Genomic DNA, 25,127 nt, shown 5'->3' with positions numbered 1-25,127 from the left:
GCCCACTTCATGGCCAAAAGCTCCCGATTCCCAACATCATAATTCCGCTCAGCGGGCGAAAATTTACGGGAAAAGAAGGCACAAGGCCTCATCACGGAGCAGTCAGAACTTTTCTGCGACAACACTGCCCCAGCTCCGATCTCAGAAGCGTCGACCTCAACCTGAAAAGGTAGAGCAACATCAGGCTGACGCAACACAGGGGCAGAGGAAAAACGGCGCTTAAGCTCCCGAAAGGCCTCCACAGCATCAGGGGACCAATCAGCAACATCAGCACCCTTCTTAGTCAAATCGGTCAATGGTTTAGCAATATCCGAAAAACCAGCAATAAATCGACGATAAAAGTTAGCAAAGCCCAAAAATTTCTGAAGACTCTTAAGAGAAGAGGGCTGCGTCCAATCACAAATAGCTTGAACCTTGACAGGATCCATTTCAATGGAAGAGGGGGAAAAAATATATCCCAAAAAGGAAATCCTCTGTACCCCAAAAACACACTTAGAACCCTTCACACACAAAGAATTAGACCGCAAAACCTGAAAAACCCTCCTGACTTGCTGGACATGAGAGTCCCAGTCATCCGAAAAAATCAGAATATCATCCAGATACACAATCATAAATTTATCCAAATAATCGCGAAAAATATCATGCATAAAGGACTGGAAAACTGACGGAGCATTAGAAAGACCAAAAGGCATCACTAAATACTCAAAGTGGCCCTCGGGCGTATTAAATGCGGTTTTCCACTCATCCCCCTGCCTGATTCGCACCAAATTATACGCCCCACGAAGGTCAATCTTAGAGAACCACTTGGCCCCCTTTATGCGAGCAAACAAATCAGTCAGCAACGGCAATGGGTATTGATATTTAACAGTGATTTTATTCAAAAGCCGATAATCAATACATGGTCTCAAAGAGCCGTCTTTTTTTGACACAAAGAAAAAACCGGCTCCTAAGGGAGATGACGATGGACGAATATGTCCCTTTTCCAAGGACTCCTTTATATATTCTCGCATAGCAGCATGTTCAGGCACAGACAGATTAAATAAACGACCCTTTGGGTATTTACTACCCGGGATTAAATCTATGGCACAATCGCACTCTCGGTGCGGAGGTAACGAACCAAGCTTGGATTCTTCAAAGACGTCACGATAGTCAGACAGGAACTCAGGAATTTCAGAGGGAATGGATGATGAAATGGAAACCACAGGTACATCCCCATGAGCCCCCTTACATCCCCAGCTCAACACAGACATAGCTCTCCAGTCGAGGACTGGGTTGTGAGATTGCAGCCAAGGCAATCCTAGCACCAAATCATCATGTAGATTATACAGCACCAGAAAGCGAATAATCTCCTGGTGATCCGGATTAATACGCATAGTTACTTGTGTCCAGTATTGTGGTTTATTATTAGCCAATGGGGTGGAGTCAATCCCCTTCAGAGGAATAGGAGTCTCCAAAGGCTCTAAATCATACCCACAGCGTTTGGCAAAGGACCAATCCATAAGACTCAAAGCGGCGCCAGAGTCGACATAGGCGTCCGTGGTAATAGATGACAAAGAGCAAATCAGGGTCACAGATAGAATAAATTTAGACGGTAAGGTGCAAATGGAAACAGATTTACCAAGCTTTTTAGTGCGCTTAGAGCATGCTGATATAACATGAGTAGAATCACCACAATAGAAACACAACCCATTTTTCCGTCTAAAATTCTGCCGCTCGCTTCGGGACAGAATTCTATCACACTGCATATTCTCTGGCGACTTCTCAGTGGACACCGCCAGATGGTGCACTGGTTTGCGCTCCCGCAAATGCCTATCGATCTGAATAGCCATTGTCATGGACTCATTCAGACCCGCAGGCACAGGGAACCCCACCATAACATCCTTAATGGCATCAGAGAGACCCTCTCTGAAAGTCGCCGCCAGGGCGCACTCATTCCACTGAGTAAGCACAGACCATTTACGGAATCTTTGGCAGTAAATTTCCGCTTCATCTTGCCCCTGAGATAGGGACATCAAAGTTTTTTCTGCCTGAAGCTCCAAATGAGGTTCGTCATAAAGCAACCCCAAGGCCAGAAAAAACGCATCCACATTGAGCAACGCAGGATCCCCTGGTGTCAATGAAAAAGCCCAGTCTTGAGGGTCGCCCCGGAGCAAGGAAATCACAATCCTGACCTGCTGTGCAGGGTCTCCGGCAGAGCGAGATTTCAGGGACAAAAATAATTTGCAATTATTTCGAAAATTCTGAAACCCGGATCTATTCCCCGAGAAAAATTCCGGCAAAGGAATTCTCGGCTCAGATACAGGTGCATGACAAACAAAATCTTGCAAATTTTGTACCTTCGTGGCGAGATTATTCAAACCTGCAGTTACACTCTGAAGATCCATTACAAACAGGTGGACACAGAGCCATTCAAGGGTTAAGAGGAGGTAAGAAGCAGCTAGACAGCAATTAAGGGCTAGGCAGCAAAACTCTGAGGGGAAAAAAAAAAAAAATTTCCCTTCAACACTTCTTTTTCTCCTGCTTCAGCCCAAACAATTAACACTTTGTGGGCCGGTCAAACTGTCATGTTCTCAATGGCAAGAGAACATAGCATAAGCATATATAGGAACTAGCTCTTGGAAGATGGGAACTGAGCTGACCATGAACTAAACCTAACGCACAACTAGCAGTGGCCGGGTAGCATGCCTACGTTGATTCTAGATGCCCAGCACCAGCCGGAGGACTAAATAAAACTAGCAGAGGAAAATATTAGTCCTAGCTCACCTCTAGAGAAATACCCCGAAAGGAGACAGAGGCCCCCCACATGTATTGGCGGTGAGTTGAGATGAAATAACAAACGTAGTATGAAAATAGGTTTAGCAAATTTGAGGTCCACTTACTACATAGCAGAAGACAGAAAGGACACTTTCATGGTCAGCTGAAAACCCTATCAAAAACACCATCCAGAAATTACTTTAAAACTCTGGCATTAACTCATAACACCAGAGTGGCAATTCCTGTTCACAAGAGCTTTCCAGACACAGTAACGAAACTACAGCTGTGAACTGGAACAAAAATGCAAAAACAAACATGGACAAGAGTCCAACTTATCTAGTAGTTGTCTAGGAGCAGGAACAAGCACAGAGAGGCTTCTGATAACATTGCTGACCGGCAAGCAACTAACAGAGCAGCAAGGTTATATAGCGACTCCCACATCTTGATGGGAACAGGTGAACAGAGAAGATGAAGACACCAGTTCAATTCCACCAGTAGCCACCGGGGGAGCCCAGAATCCAAATTCACAACAGGGGCCTCTGTCTGCCTATCGGGGAAATTTCTCTAGAGGTGAGCCAGGACTATATTTTCCTCTGCCAGGATTAGTTAGTCCTCCGGCCGGCGCTGGGCGTCTAGGGATAAAAAACGTAGGCAACGCTACCCGGCTACTGTTAGTTGTGCGGCAGGTTTAGTTCATGGTCAGTTTAGTTTCCATCCTTCCAAGAGCTAGTACTTACGTTTGCTGGGCTATGTTCTCTTGCCATGGAGAACCATAACAGGGGGGCTGCACTACAGTGGGTATGGAAAGTATTCAGACCCCTTTAAATTTTTCTCTGTTTAATTGCAGCCATTTGGTAAATTCAAAAAAGTTCATTTTTTTCTCATTAATGTACACTCTGCACCCAACTTTATTGGAAAAAACCCCCAGAAATTTAGAAATTTTTGCAAATGTATTAAAAAAGAAAAATAGCCACAGTATAAGATGTGCAGTCAGTCATCCTCCGCTGTTCAGGGGCTGACATGTTTGCGGTGTGTAAGGCTGCCGTCACACTAGCAGCATTTGGTCAGTATTTTACATCAGTATTTGTAAGCCAAAACCAGGAGTGGGTGATAAATACAGATGTGGTGCATATGTTTCTATTATGCTTTTCCCGTAATTGTTCCACTCCTGGTTTTGGCTTTCAAATACTGATGTAAAATACTGACCAAATACTGCTACTGTGACAGCAGCCTAAGAGTCATGCGCAGACACTTAAACACTGTTAAGTAAAAATGGCAGCTACCAGTGGCTGTAGAAAAATAAAATAGAAATGATAACATCCTACATTTTGTTTTAAAGGGCCTCTGTCAGCCCAGAATGACTGTTCAAACCATGTATAGGCGCTCGGTGCACCCATGATGTAGCCAAACAGTTCAGTGCACGGTTCCATCTATTTGTTTTCCCTCAATCTCTGCCTTTCTCTGGCTCTAATATGTCAGAGCTGTGAATAAAATAGAGAGGGTGCGGAGATAGAGGGAATACAAGTTGGTGGGAAAGTGCACTGAACTGTTTAGCCACACCAAGGATGCACAGAGAGCCTGTACTTGGTAAAAGCAGTCATTCTGTGATCACACTTCCATTAAAAAGAAATTAATATATATTTAATTATTATAAGAATATCAACACATTCGGGGGCAGGACTTGGAAAGAAAATAATTTCCGGTGACAGTTCTATTTATTTCTTCTGGACTGATATATTTAAAATCCCATATTAGATGAATAAAGTCCACCTGATCCTGGTACAACATCTCATAATATGCAGGTGCTTTGGAGAAAGCTAAGTGTGAATGAAGCTGTATTTAGCTGCAGGCAAAGTATAATTTAGGCTGGGAGTAGCTTGCTGTGAGTGGGGGATGGGTTTTTCTTTTCTCTTTCCTTTAAGCTGAGGGAATGTGAGACTATGCCTATTCTGATGTTTAGGAAGCTGTGGATGTGAATCCCACCATGTAAGTCCTTAACATTTTAAATAATACTCTATGTAGTTTATTATAGTCTATACTCTCCCAAAAGTTTTTTTTTCCAAAATTGTGTTGCTCTTGTATTTGCACTAGTGGAGCCATAGTTTAATTCCTACATAAAACCCCGTACATGATCCAACCCCCTCTTATGGGGGTTGCGTTATAACATGGGGGATTTTGCAAACTAGCACAAAGCATAGACAATCTGTCTCTGCCTAAACCTAATCCCAAAAGTTTCTAAAAATTTTCTTAGGGTATGTGCACACGTTAAGTATTTGGTGCTGAAATGTCTGCCTCTCTTGGCAGGAAAAATGCACGGTATAATACGTGTGATTTTGACATGTTATTGGTGCAGATTTTCCCCCACTTATTAGTATGGGTGATATCTGCAGCAAAAACGCCGAAAGAATTGACATGACGCAGATTTAAATCTGCAAGTCTCAAATAAGCAGCGTGTGCGTGAGGCTTCAGGATTCTCATTCACTTTGCTAACACTAGGAAACTCTTCAGGTTTTGTGACAAATCTGGACAGAAAAAAAATGCAATAAACCTGCAACGTGTGCACAGGCCCTTATTCAAAACCCTTATCAATTGAGGCAAAGCTAACCTCACTCATGTGTCCTTACTTCACATAGCAAGAGCAGAACTGTCTTGAAACCAAGCGATCAGCTGGAAGAACAATCAGTCTCCAGGATGTGTTTCCTAGATGATGTTACCTTCCTCCTTACAGCGGTGGTGTCTTGTCTCATCGTATTCATAAGTTTTATGCGTTTTTGGAAAAAAGGGAACTTGCCACCTGGACCTACCCCGCTGCCAATATTGGGAAACCTACTACAACTAAGCAAAGGAGACATGGTGAAATCTCTGCTGAAAGTAAGTGTTTATGAAGATCTGATGAACCAATGAGTAAGTAAACTAAAGATATATTTGCTTTATGTTCTGCATGTAATCACTATTGTGCCAATAGAAGCGACAAACGCCAGTTCTCTGCTGCCATCGCTAAGCCTCCAATGGCGTCATGACCGCCTGAGGTCAGAGACCGGGGCACTGTAGCTGGCACTGTTATTAACGAAGACTTTTATGATGAGGTAAATCCTGTATTTTAATTGCTTAATTTGTTCTTGTTACATAGGAGCAAATATTACCTTTTACCTCTGCAATGTCAAACATTGACTCCTAGATCAGCAAAAGAGTATTTATTGCCAAAAGAGAAAAATATTATGACTGCACTATAGCACACGGACAGGTTCAGTATTATTCTTTCTTAATGGGACTGTCCCAATTACCAAACTAGAAAAGAGATTGGCTATAGGCTAACTTCATCAACAGGGGGTGTTTCATGTAGATTCAGGCAATTCATAACCTGCTTTTTGGGGATCCACCATTGACTTTGAGATTCAATCACACTTACTTGCAGTGTCAAGGCTCTAAGGTAAAGAAAGATTATGCTTTCATTATGGCTAATAAGCCACAGAGCAATTGTGGAAGTTACTAATGGTGATCGAGCGCTAAAATGCTTGAATACTCGAACCATGCAGCTCGGACAGGCTAGACTTGAGTAACGAGTATAATGGAAGTCAAGGGGAAACTTGAGTATTTTTCTGGAAGACCACAAAAAGATGGCTATGGGGAGGCAAAAAAAAATAAAAAAATCGCTGAAATGTATGGCAACAATATGGGGAAGATGCCTGGACACATCGGTGACCCCCAGGTCGCTGCTGGAAACAATATTGTCAGAATATTAAACATAAGATATCAAACATAAAATGGACAGCATTATTTCTTTGGCTACCAAAGAGAAATTTATGATCTCCCATTTCCTGAATTGCAATTCAGAATATGTAATTTATGTGATTGAGTGCCCTTGTGGCAAACAGTATGTCGGTAAAACCATTCAACCACTCCATCTATGGTTAAATTCACACAGGCATAATATTAAAAAGGGCCTCCTCACCCATGGACTATCTAGACATTACACTCTAAGGGTATGTGCACATGTAGGAAATGTGGTGCAGAATTTTCTGCACAAAATCCGCATCTCCTGGCAGAATCTGCAGCTGCGGATTTGCCGCGGTTTTTATGCAGATTTTGTGCGGATTTGCCGCGGAATTGATGCGGATTTTGTGCGAATTTTATGCAGTTTTTGCCACTGCGGATTTCTATCATGGAGGGGTGCAGAAACGTTGCAGATTCGCACAAAAGAAGTGACATACACTTCTTTTAAATCCGCAGCAATTCCGCACTGATTTTTCTGCACAACTTTTTTTTACATTGGTTTACATGGTACTGTAAATCACAGTGCGGATCTGCAGCGTTTCTGCGTGGAAAAATCCGCTGCAGATCCGCCGCAAATCCGCATCGTGTGCACACAGCCTTACACACAAAAAGGATTTTAATAATCTGAAAATCAGCCCCATTGATCACATCCCAGTAAAAGTTCCTAATAGAATTATTCAATTAAATAAAAAGGAGGTGTATTGGATTTACAAACTAGGGAGTTTGAAACCGCAGGGTCTGAATAAGATCACCCAAGTTTTTATTTAATCTGGTAATATATGTACATATTAGTCTATTCATAATCTCTATTTTTATGATGTTAATCTCTATATATCCTAATGTATGAGAATTATATATAGTAAATAAGTTTGTATAAAGAAAAAAGAAAAAAGAAAAAATGAGCGGCACCGACCCACACTTCTGACTGCAGATGAGAATGCAAAACGGGATTCTCAGATGTGAACCACTGGACACGCCAAATCATTTGACCTCGGGTGCTCCTTCATGGAAACGAAATCTTCAATATATATAGTCTTTAAAGATGAAAATGATGAGTGCACTCACCGGTCTTCCGTGAAAATACTTCTTTATTATTGCTAATACATCCAGAGACAGGTGGAGGCCGGGGGAGAGAGGGAGCAGGGGAGGACGACGGCCGTTTCGCGCTAGTCCTGCGCTTCTACGGGACCCGTAGAAGCGCAGGACTAGCGCGAAACGGCCGTCGTCCTCCCCTGCTCCCTCTCTCCCCCGGCCTCCACCTGTCTCTGGATGTATTAGCAATAATAAAGAAGTATTTTCACGGAAGACCGGTGAGTGCACTCATCTTTAAAGACTATATATATATAGTAAATAATTTGTCTGAAGTTTTTATAGTATCCCTGATGTGAATAATAATTTTATTTATTGAAGTGGTCTACATTTTGATGCCGATTTCCTAGATTAGGATGTATACATGCATTTTTTTCTTGGAGCTTAATACTATGTCACTCTTAGAGTTAAGCTAAATTACTTCTAGCGTTTCCTATGGAAATAAGATACGCTTAGAGCTATGTTTAGAACACCTATCCGACTTTCTTGCCGACTTCAACTCAAAAATATTTCACGGATCCGTACATTCCTAAACCAAGAATCTGCAAAAACCCCAGTCCATGCCCTCATCATCTCCCGCCTTGACTACGGCAACCTCCTGCTCTGTGGCCTCCCCTCTAAGGCCGGTGTCACACTCAGCGTAGGGAAATACGGTCCGTATTTTACATGCGTAATACGCAGAAATGTTTCCAAAATAGTGATCCGTATGTCATCCGTAGGCAGGGTGTGGCAGCGTATTTTACGCATGTCATCCTCCGTATGTATTCCGTATGGCATCCGTACAGCGAGATTTTCTCTCCCGCTTGCAAAATGGACATAGAATGGATCCATGGGCTCAAATATTCGTGAATATATATATATATATATATTTCATACAGCGCTAGATAGCAGAAAAGCCGGTAATTCAATTGCCGGCTTTTGCTATCTCCTTCCCAAAACCGACATGATATGAGACATGGTTTACATACAGTAAACCAGTTCATATCCCTTTTTTTTTTTTTTTTTGCATATTCCTCACTACTAATGTTAGTTGTGTGTGTGTGTGTGTGTGCAAAATTTTGGGGCTCTAGCTGTTAAAATAAAGGGTTAAATCGCAGAAAAAACTGGCGTGGGCTCCTGCGCAATTTTCTCCGCCAGAGTGGGAAAGCCAGTGACCGAGGGCAGATATTAATAGCCTAGAGAGGGACAATGGTTATAGGACCCCCCCTGGCTAAAAACATCTGCCCCAGCCACCCCAGAAAAGGCACATCTGTAAGATGCGCCTATTCTGGCACTTAGCCTCTCTCTTCCCACTCCCCTGTAGCAGTGGGATATGGGGTAATAAGGGGTTAATGCCACCTTGCTATTGTATGGTGACATTAAGCCTGGTTAATAATGGAGAGGTGTCAATAAGACACCTATCCATTATTAATCCAATAGTTGTAAATGGTTAATAAAACACATTAGGAAAAAAGTATTTATTGAAATAAAGACACATGGTGTTGTAATAGTTTATTATACTCTTAATCCAAATGACGACCCTCGTTCTGTAAAAAAGGAAAAATAAAAAATCAACAATATCCCATACCTTTCCGGCGCTCAGTCATGTCCCACGATGTAAATCCATCTGAAGGGGTTAAATAATTTTACAGCCAGGAGCCTGCTAATGCAGCCGCCCCTGCCTGTAAAAACTGGGGAATGAATGGGAAGAAGGGGAACGTAGCTACCTAGACTTGCGGTGCTGCGCCCCCTGCTGGCATAACCTCATATGAACTCGAGCATGGGAATTTTTCTGGGGTGGCTGGTGGCAGATGTTTTTAGCCAGGGGGGTCCTATAACTATGGTCCCTCTCTAGGCTATTAATATCTGCCCTCAGTCACTGGCTATTCCACTTTGGTGGAGAAAATTGCGCGGGAGCCCATGCCAGTTTTTTTTTCCACGATTTAACCATTTATTTTAACAGCCCCCAAATTTTGCACACATGCACTACTAACATTAGTATTGAGGAATATGCAAGAAAAAAGGGATATGAAATGGTTTACTGTATGTAAACCATGTCTCATATCCTGTCAGGTTTGGGAAGGAGATAGCAAAAGCCGGCAATTGAATTACCGGCTTTTCTGCTATCTAGCGCTGTATGAAATATACATATACATGTTTGTGTGTGCGTCTCACTGATAGATAGATAGATAGATATATATATATATATATATATATCTATCTATCTATCCCTATACTGTGTGTAGACATTTATTTGATCTATTCTAATCTGTCAGTGTGATTTTACTGTACACCGCACTGAATTGACGGCTTTTCTCTAGAACACCGGTGCGTATTTCTCCTAAGTCACACTGTTGGTCCGTGTGTAATACGTATTTTTCATAGACCCCCATAGACTTTCATTGGCGGATTTTTTGCGCAATATGCTGACAAACGCAGCATGCTGCAATTTTCTACACCTGTAAAATACAGCTGAGAAATATACGGCAGTTAGGAGCTTCCCCATAAAGAATCATTGGTCCGTGTGCAATGCGTAGTTTTTGCGCCTCTCATACGTCCGTAAAACTCTTTAGTGTGACGCCGGCCTTACACTCTCGCACCCCTCCAATCTATTCTAAACTCAGCTGCCCGACTTATCCACCTGTCCCCCCCCCCCCCTCCCCGCTATTCCCCGGCCTCTCCCCTCTGTCAATCCCTTCACTGGCTCCCCATTGCCCAGAGACTCCAGTACAAAACCATGACATACAAAGCCATCCACAACCTGTCTCCTACAAACATCTTTGACCTCGTCTCCCATTACTTTCCTTCACCCAACCTCCGATCCTTACAAGATCTCCTTCTCTACACCCCTCTTATCTCCTCTTCCCACAATCGCATGCAAGATTTCTCTCGCGCATCACCCCTACTCTGGAGCTCTCTACCGCAACATATCAGGGTATGTGCACACGTCCGGATTTCTTGCAGAAATTTCCTGAAGAAAACCGGAAATTTTCTGCAAGAAATCCGCAATTTTTTTTTTTGCGTTTTTTTTTCGTTTTTTTCACGTTTTTTAGCATTCTGCAAGCGTAATTAGCTTGCAGAATGCTAAAGTTTTCCAAGCGATCTGTAGCATTGCTTGGAAAACTGACTGACAGGTTGGTCACACTTGTCAAACATAGCGTTTGACAAGTGTGACCATCTTTTTACTATAGATGCTGCCTATGCAGCATCTATAGTAAAAGATAGAATGTTTAAAAAAAATGTTTATACTCACCTGCAGGCGTCCGTTCCTATAGATGCCGGTGTGGTTCAGGACCTTCCATGACGACGGCGCAGTCACGTGAGCGGTCACATGACCGGTCTCGACCAATCACAAGACCGTGACGTCATCGCAGGTCCTTCACCGCACACCAGCTATAGAAACCGAAGCGGCAGCATGCAGCGGAGAGGCGGAAAGACTCCGGAGGCCATCGAAGGTGAGTATATGACTATTTTTTATTTTAATTCTTTTTTTTTTTGACCAATTATATGGTGCCCAGTCCGTGGAGGAGAGTCTCCTCTCCTCCACCCTGGGTACCAACCGCACATAATCTGCTTACTTCCCGCATGGTGTGCACAGCCCCGTGCAGGAAGTAAGCAGATCAATGCACTCCTAGGTGTGCGGAATCCCCGAAATTCCACATTTTTAATGAACATGTTGCTTTTTTTCCCGTGATGCGATTTTTTTCACGGAAAAAAAGACTACATTTGCACAAAAAATGCGGAATACACTGAAAATAATGGGAGGCATATGTTAGCGGTTTTTTCGCGTTTTTATAGCGAAAAAACGCGAAAAATACTGAACGTGTGCACATGGCCTCAGTCTCTCGCCTACCATCGAAACCTTCAAAAAGAACCTCAAGAAATACCTCTTCTGACAAGCCTACAACCTGTAGTAACCACCTATCGATCAAACTGCTGCACTACCTGCTCTTCCCTCACCTACTGTATCCTCACCCATCCCTTGTAGATTGTGAGCCTTCGCGGGCAGGGTCCTCTCTCCTACTGTACCAGTTATGACTTGTATTGTTTAAGATTATTGTACTTGTTTTTATTATGTATACCCCTCCTCACATGTAAAGCGCCATGGAATAAATGGCGCTATAATAATAAAAAATAATAATAATATTACTCCATTTTACAGACTGACAATAAGGCCGGTGTCACACTGGCAAGTGCAATGCGAGAAATTTGTTCATCAATACCTGGCACTGCAGCCAGCATTCGGGACCGGAATGTGTGTGACTGCATGTATTTCTATGCAGCTGAACACTCCGGTCACAAGTGCTGGCGGCAGTGCTGGGTATTGATCCGAGTTTCTCACATTGCACTCGCAAGTGTGACACCGGCCTAAGACATACTAAAGCATAGAGAAAATGGATTTTTCAGGAAAAAAAATGCTAGGAAACATTCATGCCTTTTATATTGACATGTATACAAGGCAAAATTAAAAAGAGAAAAAAAAATCTGCCTTCTCTACCCCTTAATAGCCTGGCTATCTCTCACCATTTTCCCCAGTCGCCTATGACTATAGTAGAGGGGGAAATAAAATTACAGCCACTGGTAAATGTAATTTAAACACTTACCGTACTACCTTCTCTGGGCATGTGGTGTGTGACATGGTCACTCATATCCTGTTTAATCTATGAAAGAGGGACACTGAAACTCACAAAACCAATGCATGCAAGAAATGCCAAAAATTAGAAGGAAGAGCAACTTCGTAACACACTGTGGTGGACATAAAAGAGTGCCTCATACACATTCTGTTAAAATTGTTAGTGCATAGGCTTTATGAGTTTTAAGTGTAAGGACTGCCAAAAATTAGAAGGAAGAGGGACTCTAATACACTCTGGAAAAAAAGTAAAGTAGGGCCACATGTTTTTTTCCCATTGTTAAGGAGTGGGACGCCTAGACTGGTGAAGCCTATGAACTAAGTGCAAGGGCAAAAAAACATTTACTAAAGAAGGGACTGCAATGCACTCTGGAATACCAAGGGACAGCCACCATGAGGTTGGGGAAAGCCTCAATGTTCACAAGTCTAAATTGCAACATTTCCAAGTCAAGCAGTCTGGAAATATGCCCATTTAATGTTTTGACCTGTGGGTGGCTGGGTATTTTCGTTTGCATTCCAAGCATCCAGGTTTCTTGCATGAAGAAATCGAGGGAGCAAATTGGGATACATTCAGCCCAAGATAGTGGCCAGGAATATGGATTCTAAGATGGTAACAGGTCTGGTGAAGAGAAGGAGAAAGAACACCTATCATGGAAGTAGACTGTGTCAGAGAGCACAAAAATGTGTTCAGCCCACAGGGGTGCATACCTGAGAAGGGTGCAACACAGTGTGAGGCACACCTCACAGTGTAGAAGGAAGCATGGCCGAATTCACCATTAGTGACATGGTGAACTTGTATGAAGTAGGCAGCCGGAAGGGCGGGGAGAATGAAAAAAAGGTTGCATGGAAGCTGGCACCATTTCGCTGTGAGGAGAAGAGCGGTGAGCTTCAGCGTGAGAACGAGAGTGACAGAGGAGGCAGGCATTATCATGGCTTCAGACAGGAAAGCCAGCGCTCTACTGAAGTTGGAAGACGTGATCCAGATCAAAACACTGGTGTCATGGCTCAGAAGGGGGTAGCACAAGACTGCAGAGAGAGCATGTGGGCAGTACTCGTAGTCTGCAAGTACCGCATCTGCTGGTTGGGTGATCAGAGTGGGCTGGAAGAGGCCTGCATGGAGATAAAGAAGGTGAAAGAACTAGGACACATGCGGTCTAACCATGGCACATGTCCCCAAACCAGAGAGACTCAAGAGAGAAAAGTAGAGACCTGAGATGAGGGATAACTTGACACCCGAGAGGCCTGTGAGGAGAGCATGGTGATTCAAGAGGTCTGTGAGGGGGAAGTTTTTATCCAAAAGAGGTGGAAAGCAACTTTGTCCTAGGAGGAGGAACGCCGCCCCTACTGGCACGTTGATGATGAGCTGGAGCTGCTGGTCCACAAAGGCCCAGAACCAATGCCATTCAAGGTCACCTAACAGTGGTTTTACTAATGAAGTGACAGAATTTAGGCCAAAAAGGACTTTATTTTAATGGCGCTGCAGCAATATATCTATAGAAGCCCAGTAAGGTCGGGGTCGCAACAAACTTGCGCATCAATCCCCGGCACTGCTGCCGGAGCATGCGGCTGCATGTATTTATATGCAGCCGTACACCCCAGTCCCGAGTGCCAGCGGCTGTGCTGGATATTAATGCGCAAGTTTGTCGCATCACACTCGCAAGTGTGACCCCGACCTTACTGGGCTTCTATAGGTATATTGCTGCAGCACCATTAAAATAAAGTCCTTTTTGGCCTAAATTCTGTCACTATGCCTCTAATCAAAAAAATAATCCTTCACCAGCTATCCCTACACTGAATGCCAGTAACAGCAGTATTACTAGAGAGAAAAAAATATGTAGCCCTGTAAAAATACTGTTGTCTTAATGCTGCAGCAGTATACAAGTACTGCAATAGTAATATTTATCTGACTATATCCCTGCTCGCTAACAACTCTCCCTGAACAGTGTGCCAAGCATTGTGTCACCAGTTCTTATATAAGAACTCATGATGAGATGCAGTCAGCCAATCACAGTAATTCCAGTAGCAAACATGGCTACGGCATTAGTGCATATGGTGGGCAATCCCTACATGTTCATTGGCTGCCTAATGAGCACCAAACAAGCAGGGCGGAACCTTGAGCATTGCACAGAACACCTCGATGTTTGATCGAGTGATCAAGCATGCTTGCTGATCACTAGTAGTCACTGGGGATGAGCAAACGTGCTCGGTGATACTCCAAGCATCACGGTGCTCGTTACTCAATGAGCAATGGCAGTGCTCCAGTGAAAACTCGAAGCCCCGCCCTGTATCTTTGGCACCTTTAACTCAGCCAATAAGCATGCAGGGATTGCCTGCGCATCACTGTAATGCTGCAGCCATCTTTTTTGTAGCATTACTGTGATTGGCAGGCCATGATATTGAAGGATATGCACCACCCATCTCAGCACACTGATGCCATTGCACAGCTCTGTGACACTTCATATGGAGGGAGAGTGCTTAAGGCTTGTGTGCACAGGTTAACGAAACAGAGGCCTGTAGTGTTGCTACTGGCGCTGAAGCTGACCCATCATACTAACAGTCCTTCTAAGGGTTAATTGTTTGCAGCGCATACAATCTGCATTTAGCCTAGGGTGGGAGAGACAGTCTCTGGAACAGGAAGCTTCTAAGGATTCCGGATTTTCCTTTGAGCCTTTTTGCCCTTATCCAAGATGGAGTCTTGTGTCTCGCCCTGTCTTGGAACTTCCTGTCCTGTTATTTAAGTCCAGGTCGTGTGTTCCTCCTTGCCTGAGTATTTTGTGCTTTTGGCTCCTGAGCTTCTGCCTGTTTGCTGGTGAACTCCCTGCTTCTGCTGCTCGTTGCTCGGTGGTCTGCTTCGCCACATTCAGCTACCTTCCATCTTCTGTGTGCTCCTGGATCCTGACCAGGGTTGTCTATTGACCAGCATACTTTGGTGCAGCCTCTCGCCTCTGGAACTGCTATGGCCAGTAAGAAGTGTTAGCTTCTTTATATCTTCTGGACTGTGTCTGTTGGGCTGTGGTGCTGGACTTGTCAGCCTTTAAAGGTACCTTTAGAAGACCTTTTCCTGTCGGCGCTCCATCTGTGCTTTATTGGACTTCCACAAACAAGTGCCATGCGCACATGTGATCAAGTTTTTGCTGCACTTCCTCGTTTAAGTACTGTGTGCATTCCCACTAATATCCTTGCTGGAATTCCTATTTTAAGTGCTGTGCACTCCTGCATCATATCCTTGCTGGACTGGATCATATTAGCGGTCGCACCCCGCTATTCAGTTGGCTGTGATTTACTATTTTGTGCTGTGCACCTTGTTTCAATTGCAGGAATATCTGTGCTAGTCCTGTTTGCATTTCTATTTTGTTAAATACACATTTTTGTTGCAATGTTGTTCTCAGGATGGTTTTATCCCACACTATCAGATTCCTTAGTACCTACATAGTTGTTACATAGAGTAACAGAATTCAGTCTATAGACAGTGATTAGTACTGTGCATTTCATTGGTAAATATATAGCTGCAGCTTTTTTTTATTCTGGGGCTAAAAAAAAAATTGAATATATTTTGATCCATTATTTATTACGTGATCTGAGTTCTTTTTCTGTTATATTACACACCCAAAAATAGTTGAAATGTTTTCCTGGCCTACATTTCTTAGCTACACACTATTCTGTAGTGTGGAGTAAATTTCTGTGATCTCTAAAACTAAGATAAAGCATTGAAACATTTTTCTGGGTTGAATTTGTTATTCATACACTCTTGCATTCATTTTGTTACATTACGGTGAAGTAAACTCACAAACGCTTTGATTGTTGTAGGTGATCAATTTCTCCTACTCCTACACTGATTAGTAGCACTTCATATTCATATTAAATAGTGTAAAATTATATTAGCTGTGCAGGGGGTTAATCTGCTCAGTTGAGAGCTCCTGTAAGCTTTCCTGCTTTAAGGCTCAGCTGTTCACTGTTGGCTACTCCCCATCTCTTATAATCGGGGCCCTTGCTATCTCTGTCAGAGGTAGGTTTTGCTGCATGGTTAGTGGTTGTTGTTGGAGAAGATGTTTGAATTTATCTGAGACTGTTGGAAGGTTTTAAGTGTGTGATCCTCATCCTCCACTCCCTACTGCGTTCCTGTGTTGTCTGAGTGAGCAGGGCCGGCATTAGGGGCAGCTGCCTAGGGTCCCTGCTCCTTCAGGGGCCCCTAGCTTAGCCAGTGGCATGCCGCTAATAGCAGCACACCACAGGGCCACTGAGGGGCCTGGTGCCTCCCCCCATAGCTGATTCATCTTATTGAGATCATAGACACCGATACAGTTGAAAGCAGTGATGGAGGAGAGAGCATCTGCTGACTCGCTTCACCTGCCTGTGACTCAACAGACGCACAATGACATCACTTCTTTGTGCACCACTCTGTGCCAGCAGTGGAGCCAATGAGACCACAGCAGCAGAGCCTGGAGCAGTACGGGGAGCATGAAGGAGGGGTGAGTATTGCGCGATAGTGTGTGTGTGTGTCTCCACTGTGTGTTGGGTGGCTGTACTGTACTGTGTGTGTGGAATGGGGCTGCAGTATACTCTGAGGGGAGCTGCATTATATAGCTCCAAACCGTCCCTCATACTGCGGGACTGTTCCGATTTTGAGGCTGTGCCCCACAGTCCCGCAAGGGACTCTACCTCTCCCGCACAGCCAGCAGGATAAGCAGCTGACCCACCTCCTTGTATTAGGCCACGCCCCCTCCATATCTTTTTCTGGGACTGTGGTTCAGAGAGGGAGAGAGGACATTCTGAGGTATGTGTGTGTGTGTGTGTGTCACACATACATGCAGCTGACCCTGCTGTGCTTACAGTACAAGGCATTATAACCAGGAGTAGTGGCAGCAGGTAGAGCAATTCAGTGCAGTGTCATGAATCCCAATGGCTAGGGATAGCAAGGGACAAGCAAAGTAATACAAAATATCGGACGAGCTCTAGGGTGATGGAACCTGGGCTGACCGCTGCCCTACGCCTGACAAACACAACTAGAGATAGCCAGGGAGCGTGCCTACGTTGGTTCTAGACGCCACGCACCAGCCTAAGAGCTAACTAGTACTGCAGAGAAAATAAGACCTCACTTGCCTCCAGAGGAATGAACCCCAAAAGGTATAGTTGCCCCCCACATGTATTGACGGTGAAATGAGAGGAAGGCACACACATAGAGATGATATATATAGGTTCAGCAAATTGAGGCCCGCTGTAAACTAGAAAGCAGAACGATACAAAAGGGGTCTGAGCGGTCAGCAAAAAACCCTAATCAAAAAAAACCATCCTGAGATTACAAGAACCCATGTGCCAACTCATGGCACATGGGGAGAACCTCAGTCCACTAGAGCTACCAGCTAGCATAGAGACATAATAAGCAAGCTGGACAAAAAAACAAACAACTGAAAATCAGCACTTAGCTTATCCTGAAAGATCTGGGAGCAGGTAGGCAGGAACCAAACAGAGCACATCTGAATACATTGATAGCCGGCAAGGGAATGACAGAAAGGCCAGGTAAAATAGGAAACACCCAGCCTCTGATGGACAGGTGGAAACCAAAGGCCGCAACCCACCAAAGTCACCCAGTACCAGCAGTAACCACCAGAGGGAGCCCACAAACAGAATCCACAACAGTACCCCCCCCTTGAGGAGGGGTCACCGAACCCTCACGAGAACCCCCAGGGCGATCAGGGTGAGCTCTATGGAAGGCGCGGACCAAATCAGTCGCATGAACATCGGAGGCGACCACTCAGGAATTATCCTCCTGACCATAACCCTTCCACTTAACCAAATACTGGAGTTTGCGTCTGGAAACACGAGAATCCAAGATCTTCTCAACAACATACTCCAATTCTCCCTCCACCAGCACCGGAGCAGGAGGCTCAACCGAAGGAACAACGGGCACCTCATACCTCCGCAACAACGACCGATGGAACACATTATGAATAGCAAACGATGCTGGGAGATCCAAACGAAAAGATACAGGGTTAAGAATCTCCGAGATCCTATAAGGACCGATGAACCGAGGCTTGAACTTAGGAGAAGAGACCTTCATAGGGACAAAACGAGAAGACAACCACACCAAATCCCCAACAAGAAGTCGGGGACCCACGCGGCGACGGCGATTAGCAAACTGCTGAGTCTTCTCCTGAGATAACTTCAAATTGTCCACCACCTGATTCCAAATCTGATGTAGCCTGTCCACCACCACGTCCACTCCAGGACAATCCGAAGACTCCACCTGACCAGAGGAAAAACGAGGATGAAACCCCGAATTACAAAAAAAAGGAGAGACCAACGTGGCAGAACTAGCCCGATTATTAAGAGCAAGTTCGGCCAGCGGCAAAAAAGCAACCCAGTCATCTTGATCAGCAGAAACAAAACACCTCAAATAAGTTTCCAAGGTCTGATTAGTTCGCTCCGTCTGGCCATTCGTCTGAGGATGGAATGCAGACGAGAAAGACAAATCAATGCCCATCTTGGCACAAAACGTCCGCCAAAATCTAGACACAAACTGGGATCCCCTGTCAGAAACGATGTTCTCCGGAATCCCATGCAAACGAACCACGTTCTGAAAAAATAAAGGGACCAACTCAGAGGAGGAAGGCAACTTAGGCAAGGGCACCAAATGAACCATCTTAGAAAAGCGGTCACACACCACCCAGATAACGGACATTTTCTGTGAAACCGGGAGATCAGAAATAAAATCCATGGAAATGTGCGTCCAAGGCCTCTTCGGGATGGGCAAGGATAACAACAACCCACTGGCCCGAGAACAGCAAGGCTTAGCTCGAGCACACACTTTACAAGACTGCACAAAGGTACGCACATCCCTAGACAAGGAAGGCCACCAAAAAGACCTGGCCACCAAGTCTCTAGTACCAAATATTCCAGGATGACCAGCCAACACAGAAGAATGGACCTCGGAGATGACTCTACTGGTCCAATCATCCGGAACAAACAGTCTTTCTGGTGGACAACGATCCGGTTTATCCACCTGAAACTCCTGCAATGCACGTCGCAAGTCTGGGGATACGGCGGACAATATTACCCCATCCCTAAGGATACCAGTAGGCCCAGAGTCTCCAGGAGAGTCAGGCACAAAACTCCTGGAAAGAGCATCTGCCTTCACATTCTTTGAACCTGGCAGGTATGAAACTGCGAAATTGAAACGAGAAAAAAACAACGACCAACGAGCCTGTCTAGGATTCAAACGCCTGGCAGACTCAAGGTAAATGAGATTCTTGTGATCAGTCAAGACCACCACACGATGTTTAGCACCCTCAAGCCAATTACGCCACTCCTCAAATGCCCACTTCATGGCCAAAAGCTCCCGATTACCCACATCATAATTGCGCTCGGCGGGCGAGAATTTTCTAGAGAAGAATGCACATGGCTTCATCACCGAGCCATTAGAACTTCTCTGTGACAAAACCGCCCCTGCTCCAATCTCAGAAGCATCAACCTCAACCTGAAAAGGAAGTGAAACATCTGGTTGACACAACACAGGAGCAGAAGAAAACCGGCGCTTAAGTTCCTGAAAGGCCTCCACGGCCGCAGGAGACCAATCAGCAACATCAGCACCCTTTTTAGTCAAATCAGTCAAAGGTTTAACAATACTGGAAAAATTAGCAATGAACCGACGATAAAAATTAGCAAACCCCAAGAACTTCTGAAGGCTCTTAACAGATGTAGGTTGTGTCCAGTCACAAATCGCCTGAACCTTGACGGGATCCATCTCAATAGTAGAAGGAGAAAAAATGTACCCCAAAAAAGAAATCTTCTGGACTCCGAAGAGACACTTTGAGCCCTTCACAAACAGAGAATTGGCCCGCAGAACCTGAAACACCTTCCTGACCTGTAAAACATGAGACTCCCAGTCATCAGAAAACACCAAAATATCATCCAAATACACAATCATAAACTTATCCAGATATTCACGGAAAATATTGTGCATAAAGGACTGAAAGACTGACGGAGCATTGGAGAGTCCAAAAGGCATTACCAAATACTCAAAATGGCCCTCAGGCGTATTAAATGCGGTTTTCCACTCGTCACCCTGTTTTATCCGCACCAGATTATACGCACCGCGAAGATCTATCTTAGTGAACCACCTAGCCCCCTTAATGCGAGCAAACAAATCAGTCAATAATGGCAGTGGATACTGATATTTGACTGTAATCTTATTCAGAAGGCGATAATCTATACAAGGCCTCAGGGAACCATCTTTTTTTGCCACGAAAAAAAAACCTGCTCCCAGAGGGGACGAAGATGGACGAATATGTCCCTTTTCCAAGGACTCCTTAATATAATTCCGCATAGCAGTATGCTCTGGCAGTGACAGATTAAATAAACGACCCTTAGGGAACTTACTGCCAGGAATCAATTCTATAGCACAGTCACAATCTCTATGAGGAGGGAGCGAATTGAGCTTAGGCTCCTCAAAAACATCCCTATAGTCAGACAAAAACGCAGGGATCTCAGAAGGAGTAGATGAAGCGATTGAAATCGGAGGTGCATAATCATGAACCCCCTGACATCCCCAGCTTAACACAGACATTGTTTTCCAGTCCAGGACAGGATTATGAGTTTGTAACCATGGCAGACCAAGCACTAGTACATCATGTAAATTATACAGTACAAGGAAGCGAATCACCTCCTGATGAACGGGAGTCATGCGCATGGTCACTTGTGTCCAATACTGCGGCTTATTCATAGCCAATGGTGTAGAGTCAATTCCCTTCAGAGGGATAGGAACTTCCAGAGGCTCCAGACTAAAACCGCAGCGTTTAGCAAATGACCAATCCATAAGACTCAGGGCAGCGCCTGAATCCACATAGGCATCGACGGAAATGGAAGACAGTGAAAAAATCAGAGTCACAGACAAAATGAACTTAGGCTGCAGAGTACCAATGGCAAAAGATTTATCAACCCTTTTTGTGCGTTTAGAGCATGCTGATATAACATGAGCTGAATCACCACAATAAAAACACAATCCATTTTTCCGCCTATAATTTTGCCGTTCACTTCTGGACTGAATTCTATCACATTGCATAGTCTCAGGTGCCTGTTCAGAAGACACCGCCAACTGGTGCACGGGTTTGCGCTCCCGTAAACACCGATCAATCTGAATGGCCATAGCCATCGACTCATTCAGACCTGTAGGCGTAGGGATCCCCACCATAATATCCTTAATGGCCTCGGAAAGACCATTTCTGAAGTTAGCAGCCAGGGCGCACTCATTCCACTGAGTAAGCACCGACCATTTCCGAAATTTTTGACAATATATTTCCGCTTCATCATGCCCCTGAGAAAGGGCTAATAAAGCCTTTTCAGCCTGAATCTCCAGGTTGGGTTCCTCATAGAGCAATCCCAATGCCAGAAAAAACGCATCCACATTGAGCAATGCAGGATCCCCTGGTGCCAATGCAAATGCCCAATTCTGAGGGTCGCCCCGCAGGAAAGATATTACAATCTTGAACTGTTGAGCAGGGTCTCCAGAGGAGCGAGATTTTAAAGAAAGAAACAATTTACAATTGTTCCTGAAATTCAGGAAGGTAGATCTATCTCCAGCAAAGAACTCTGGAATAGGAATTCTAGGTTCAGACATGGGAGTGTGAACAACAAAATCCTGTATGTTTTGAACTTTTGCCGCGAGATTACTCAGGCTGGAAGCCAAACTCTGGACATCCATGTTAAACAGCTAATATCAGAGCCATTCAAGGGTTAAGAGGAGGTAAGAAGCAGCTAGACAGCAATTAAGGGCTAGGCAGCAAAACTCTGAAGGAAAAAAAAAAAAAAACTTTTCCCTTAAACACTTCTTTTTCTCCTGCTTCAGCCCAAACAATTAACACTTTGTGGGCCGGCTATACTGTCATGAATCCCAATGGCTAGGGATAGCAAGGGACAAGCAAAGTAATACAAAATATCGGACGAGCTCTAGGGTGATGGAACCTGGGCTGACCGCTGCCCTACGCCTGACAAACGCAACTAGAGATAGCCAGGGAGCGTGCCTACGTTGGTTCTAGACGCCACGCACCAGCCTAAGAGCTAACTAGTACTGCAGAGAAAATAAGACCTCACTTGCCTCCAGAGGAATGAACCCCAAAAGGTATAGTTGCCCCCCACATGTATTGACGGTGAAATGAGAGGAAGGCACACACATAGAGATGATATATATAGGTTCAGCAAATTGAGGCCCGCTGTAAACTAGAAAGCAGAACGATACAAAAGGGGTCTGAGCGGTCAGCAAAAAACCCTAATCAAAAAAAAACCATCCTGAGATTACAAGAACCCATGTGCCAACTCATGGCACATGGGGAGAACCTCAGTCCACTAGAGCTACCAGCTAGCATAGAGACATAATAAGCAAGCTGGACAAAAAAACCAAACAACTGAAAATCAGCACTTAGCTTATCCTGAAAGATCTGGGAGCAGGTAGGCAGGAACCAAACAGAGCACATCTGAATACATTGATAGCCGGCAAGGGAATGACAGAAAGGCCAGGTAAAATAGGAAACACCCAGCCTCTGATGGACAGGTGGAAACCAAAGGCCGCAACCCACCAAAGTCACCCAGTACCAGCAGTAACCACCAGAGGGAGCCCACAAACAGAATCCACAACAGTGCAGCCTGCTAGTCATAGGCACAGTATGTATATATGTATCCTTTGTATACTACAGCAGTTATGGAGTGGAGCCAGTAGATAGTGGTGGTGTTCGAGTGCATGCAGAGTTCGCAGAGCTGGGCTACACCGCATTGTGCAGGATCTGTGAGGCAGCAGTGTGGACAGTGACAGGTGGTGAAATCTTTGCCTGCATTGTAAGCAGAGCTGCTGGGACACATCTACAGCCCCGACTGTACACTGGCATCATCATGTGTGGCCATTATACTATGCGCAGCATCATGTGTGGCCATTATATGGTATGGAGAATCATGTGTGGCCATTAAACAGTATTGAGCATCATGTGTGGCCATTATACTGTATTGAGCATCATGTGTGGCCATTATACAGTATGGACCGCTGTGTGCCCATTATACTGTACGCAGCATCATGTATAGCCATTATATTGTATGAAGAATCATGTATGGCCATTTTACAGTATGGAGCATCATGTGTGGCCATTATACGGTATGGAGCATCATGTGTGGATATTATACAGTATTGAGCATCATGTGTGGCTGTTATACAGTACGGAACACTGTGTGGCCATTATACATTATGGAACATCATGTGTGGCCATTATACATTATTGAGCATCATGTGGGGCTATTATACAGTATTGAGCATCATGTGGGGCCATTATACAGTATTGAGCATCATGTGTTGCCATTTTTTTGTTTATAATTATTGTTTATGAAACATGATCAGCAGTGCTAAATGGGTGTGGTTGGGGCGTGGATATGAGTGTGACTAGTTGTGACATGAGTGTGGCCTAAAATTTTCCGCTATGCGCGCTGCAACCTTTTGTCCCTCTTTGCCTTCTTCAAAAGTTGGGAGGTATGGCATTATATTGTATCAAGGACTATCTGTCCCCATCATTCTTCCTTAGATGTAAAGAAACTCTTGAACAAGCATCGAACAACTTCAGTGTCAGCGATCACTAGTGTTGAGCATTCCGATACTGCAAGTATCGGGTATCGGCCGATATTTGCGGTATCGGAATTCCGATACCGAGTTCCGATATTTTCCGCATATCAAATACCGGAATTGGAAGTTCCCAGAATTGAAATTGCCCGAATTCAGCCAATGAGGACTGATTAGAAGTGTGGGCACATCCTGTTCTGCATGGTGGGCATGTAACTACTGGCATGGCTGTGATTGGCTGCTGAAATGATGTCATGCTGCAGTTTAAAAGTTGCTGCCGCCATTTTGGGCTCACTCTGCTGTGAATTCAGTTAGGGACAGGACGCTGTGTTCTGACTGAGGGCCAGTTTAGAGATAGCGATTTGCTTCATTGTGCTTTACCCAGGCTAATTTAGCAACCGCTGTGTGAGAACCTTGCTTTTGCCTTGCAGCACTGTTCACAGCTGTCTGCAAGGTCTCTGTGTGAGTGAGTGCACATCGCTCTGTAGTCTGTGTGCAGCCACAGCTGGTTGTATTCAGCTCAGGGTGCGTCACTGCCTCATACCGTTCTATCCATTGTCCTTTTTTGCTATTAGTACAGCCTGCTGCACTTTTTTAAAAATATTTCCTATTAGTGGCTTTCCACCCGTATCCAGCTACATTGTGGAAAAACACTACATAGGATAACATAGAGGAGGTTTTGTTGGCCTTGCAGCGCCGTTTACGGCTGTCTGCACAGTCTCCGTGTGAGTGCACATCGCTCTGTAGTCTGTCCGCAGCCACAGCCGGTTGCAGTAAGCTCAGGGTGCGTCACTGCCTCATACCGTTAAATCCATTGTCCTTTTTTGCAATTGGTGCAGCCTGCTGCACATTTTTTCAAATATTTCCTATTAGTGGCTTTCCACCCGTATCCAGCTAAATTGTGGAAAAACACTACATAAGATTACATTGAGCAGCTTTTTTTGGCCTTGCAGAGCCATTTACGGCTGTCTGCACGGTCTCTGTGTGAGTGCACATCGCTCTGTAGTCATTTCTGCAAAAAAAAATAAAAAAAAATAATAAAGTTCACCAAACAAACCACTTTACAGTTGTGTAGGCCACATTAGCTCATATTAAAGTCTAGTCCACACTTTAGAAAATTAGTGTTTCTTATACCTGTTAGGAGCTGTTCAGGAATAAGCACACTAAGCCCTTAGTACTTTTCTGCTTATCTTTATCAGTCAACCAAGATGAAGAGGGCAGGGAGTAAGGCACGTGGGCGCGGTGCAGGGAGAGGAAGTGGGGATTCTGTTCCTGCTGCGGGCACCGGTGACTCATCAAAACCCAGTTTCA

General features: G+C 44.5%; 1 protein-coding gene across 1 annotated transcript in view; it reads left to right on the top strand.

The window, feature by feature from the left end:
* Positions 1–4,638: 4,638 nt before the first annotated feature.
* LOC143805923 (cytochrome P450 2B4-like) overlaps positions 4,639–25,127 on the top strand; it is a 113,721-nt gene continuing 93,232 nt past the window's right edge. The window contains exons 1-2 of the mRNA XM_077285681.1: positions 4,639–4,740; positions 5,388–5,625. Of these exons, the coding sequence (XP_077141796.1) occupies positions 5,446–5,625 (180 nt within the window). The 5' untranslated portion in view covers positions 4,639–4,740; positions 5,388–5,445. The remainder of the gene's footprint in view (positions 4,741–5,387; positions 5,626–25,127) is intronic.

This window comes from Ranitomeya variabilis, chromosome 2, assembly GCF_051348905.1.
Source record: "Ranitomeya variabilis isolate aRanVar5 chromosome 2, aRanVar5.hap1, whole genome shotgun sequence".
Classification (NCBI taxonomy): domain Eukaryota; kingdom Metazoa; phylum Chordata; class Amphibia; order Anura; family Dendrobatidae; genus Ranitomeya; species Ranitomeya variabilis.
The sequence above is the reverse complement of the archived record's forward strand: the minus strand, read 5'-3'. Positions and strand labels throughout refer to the sequence as shown.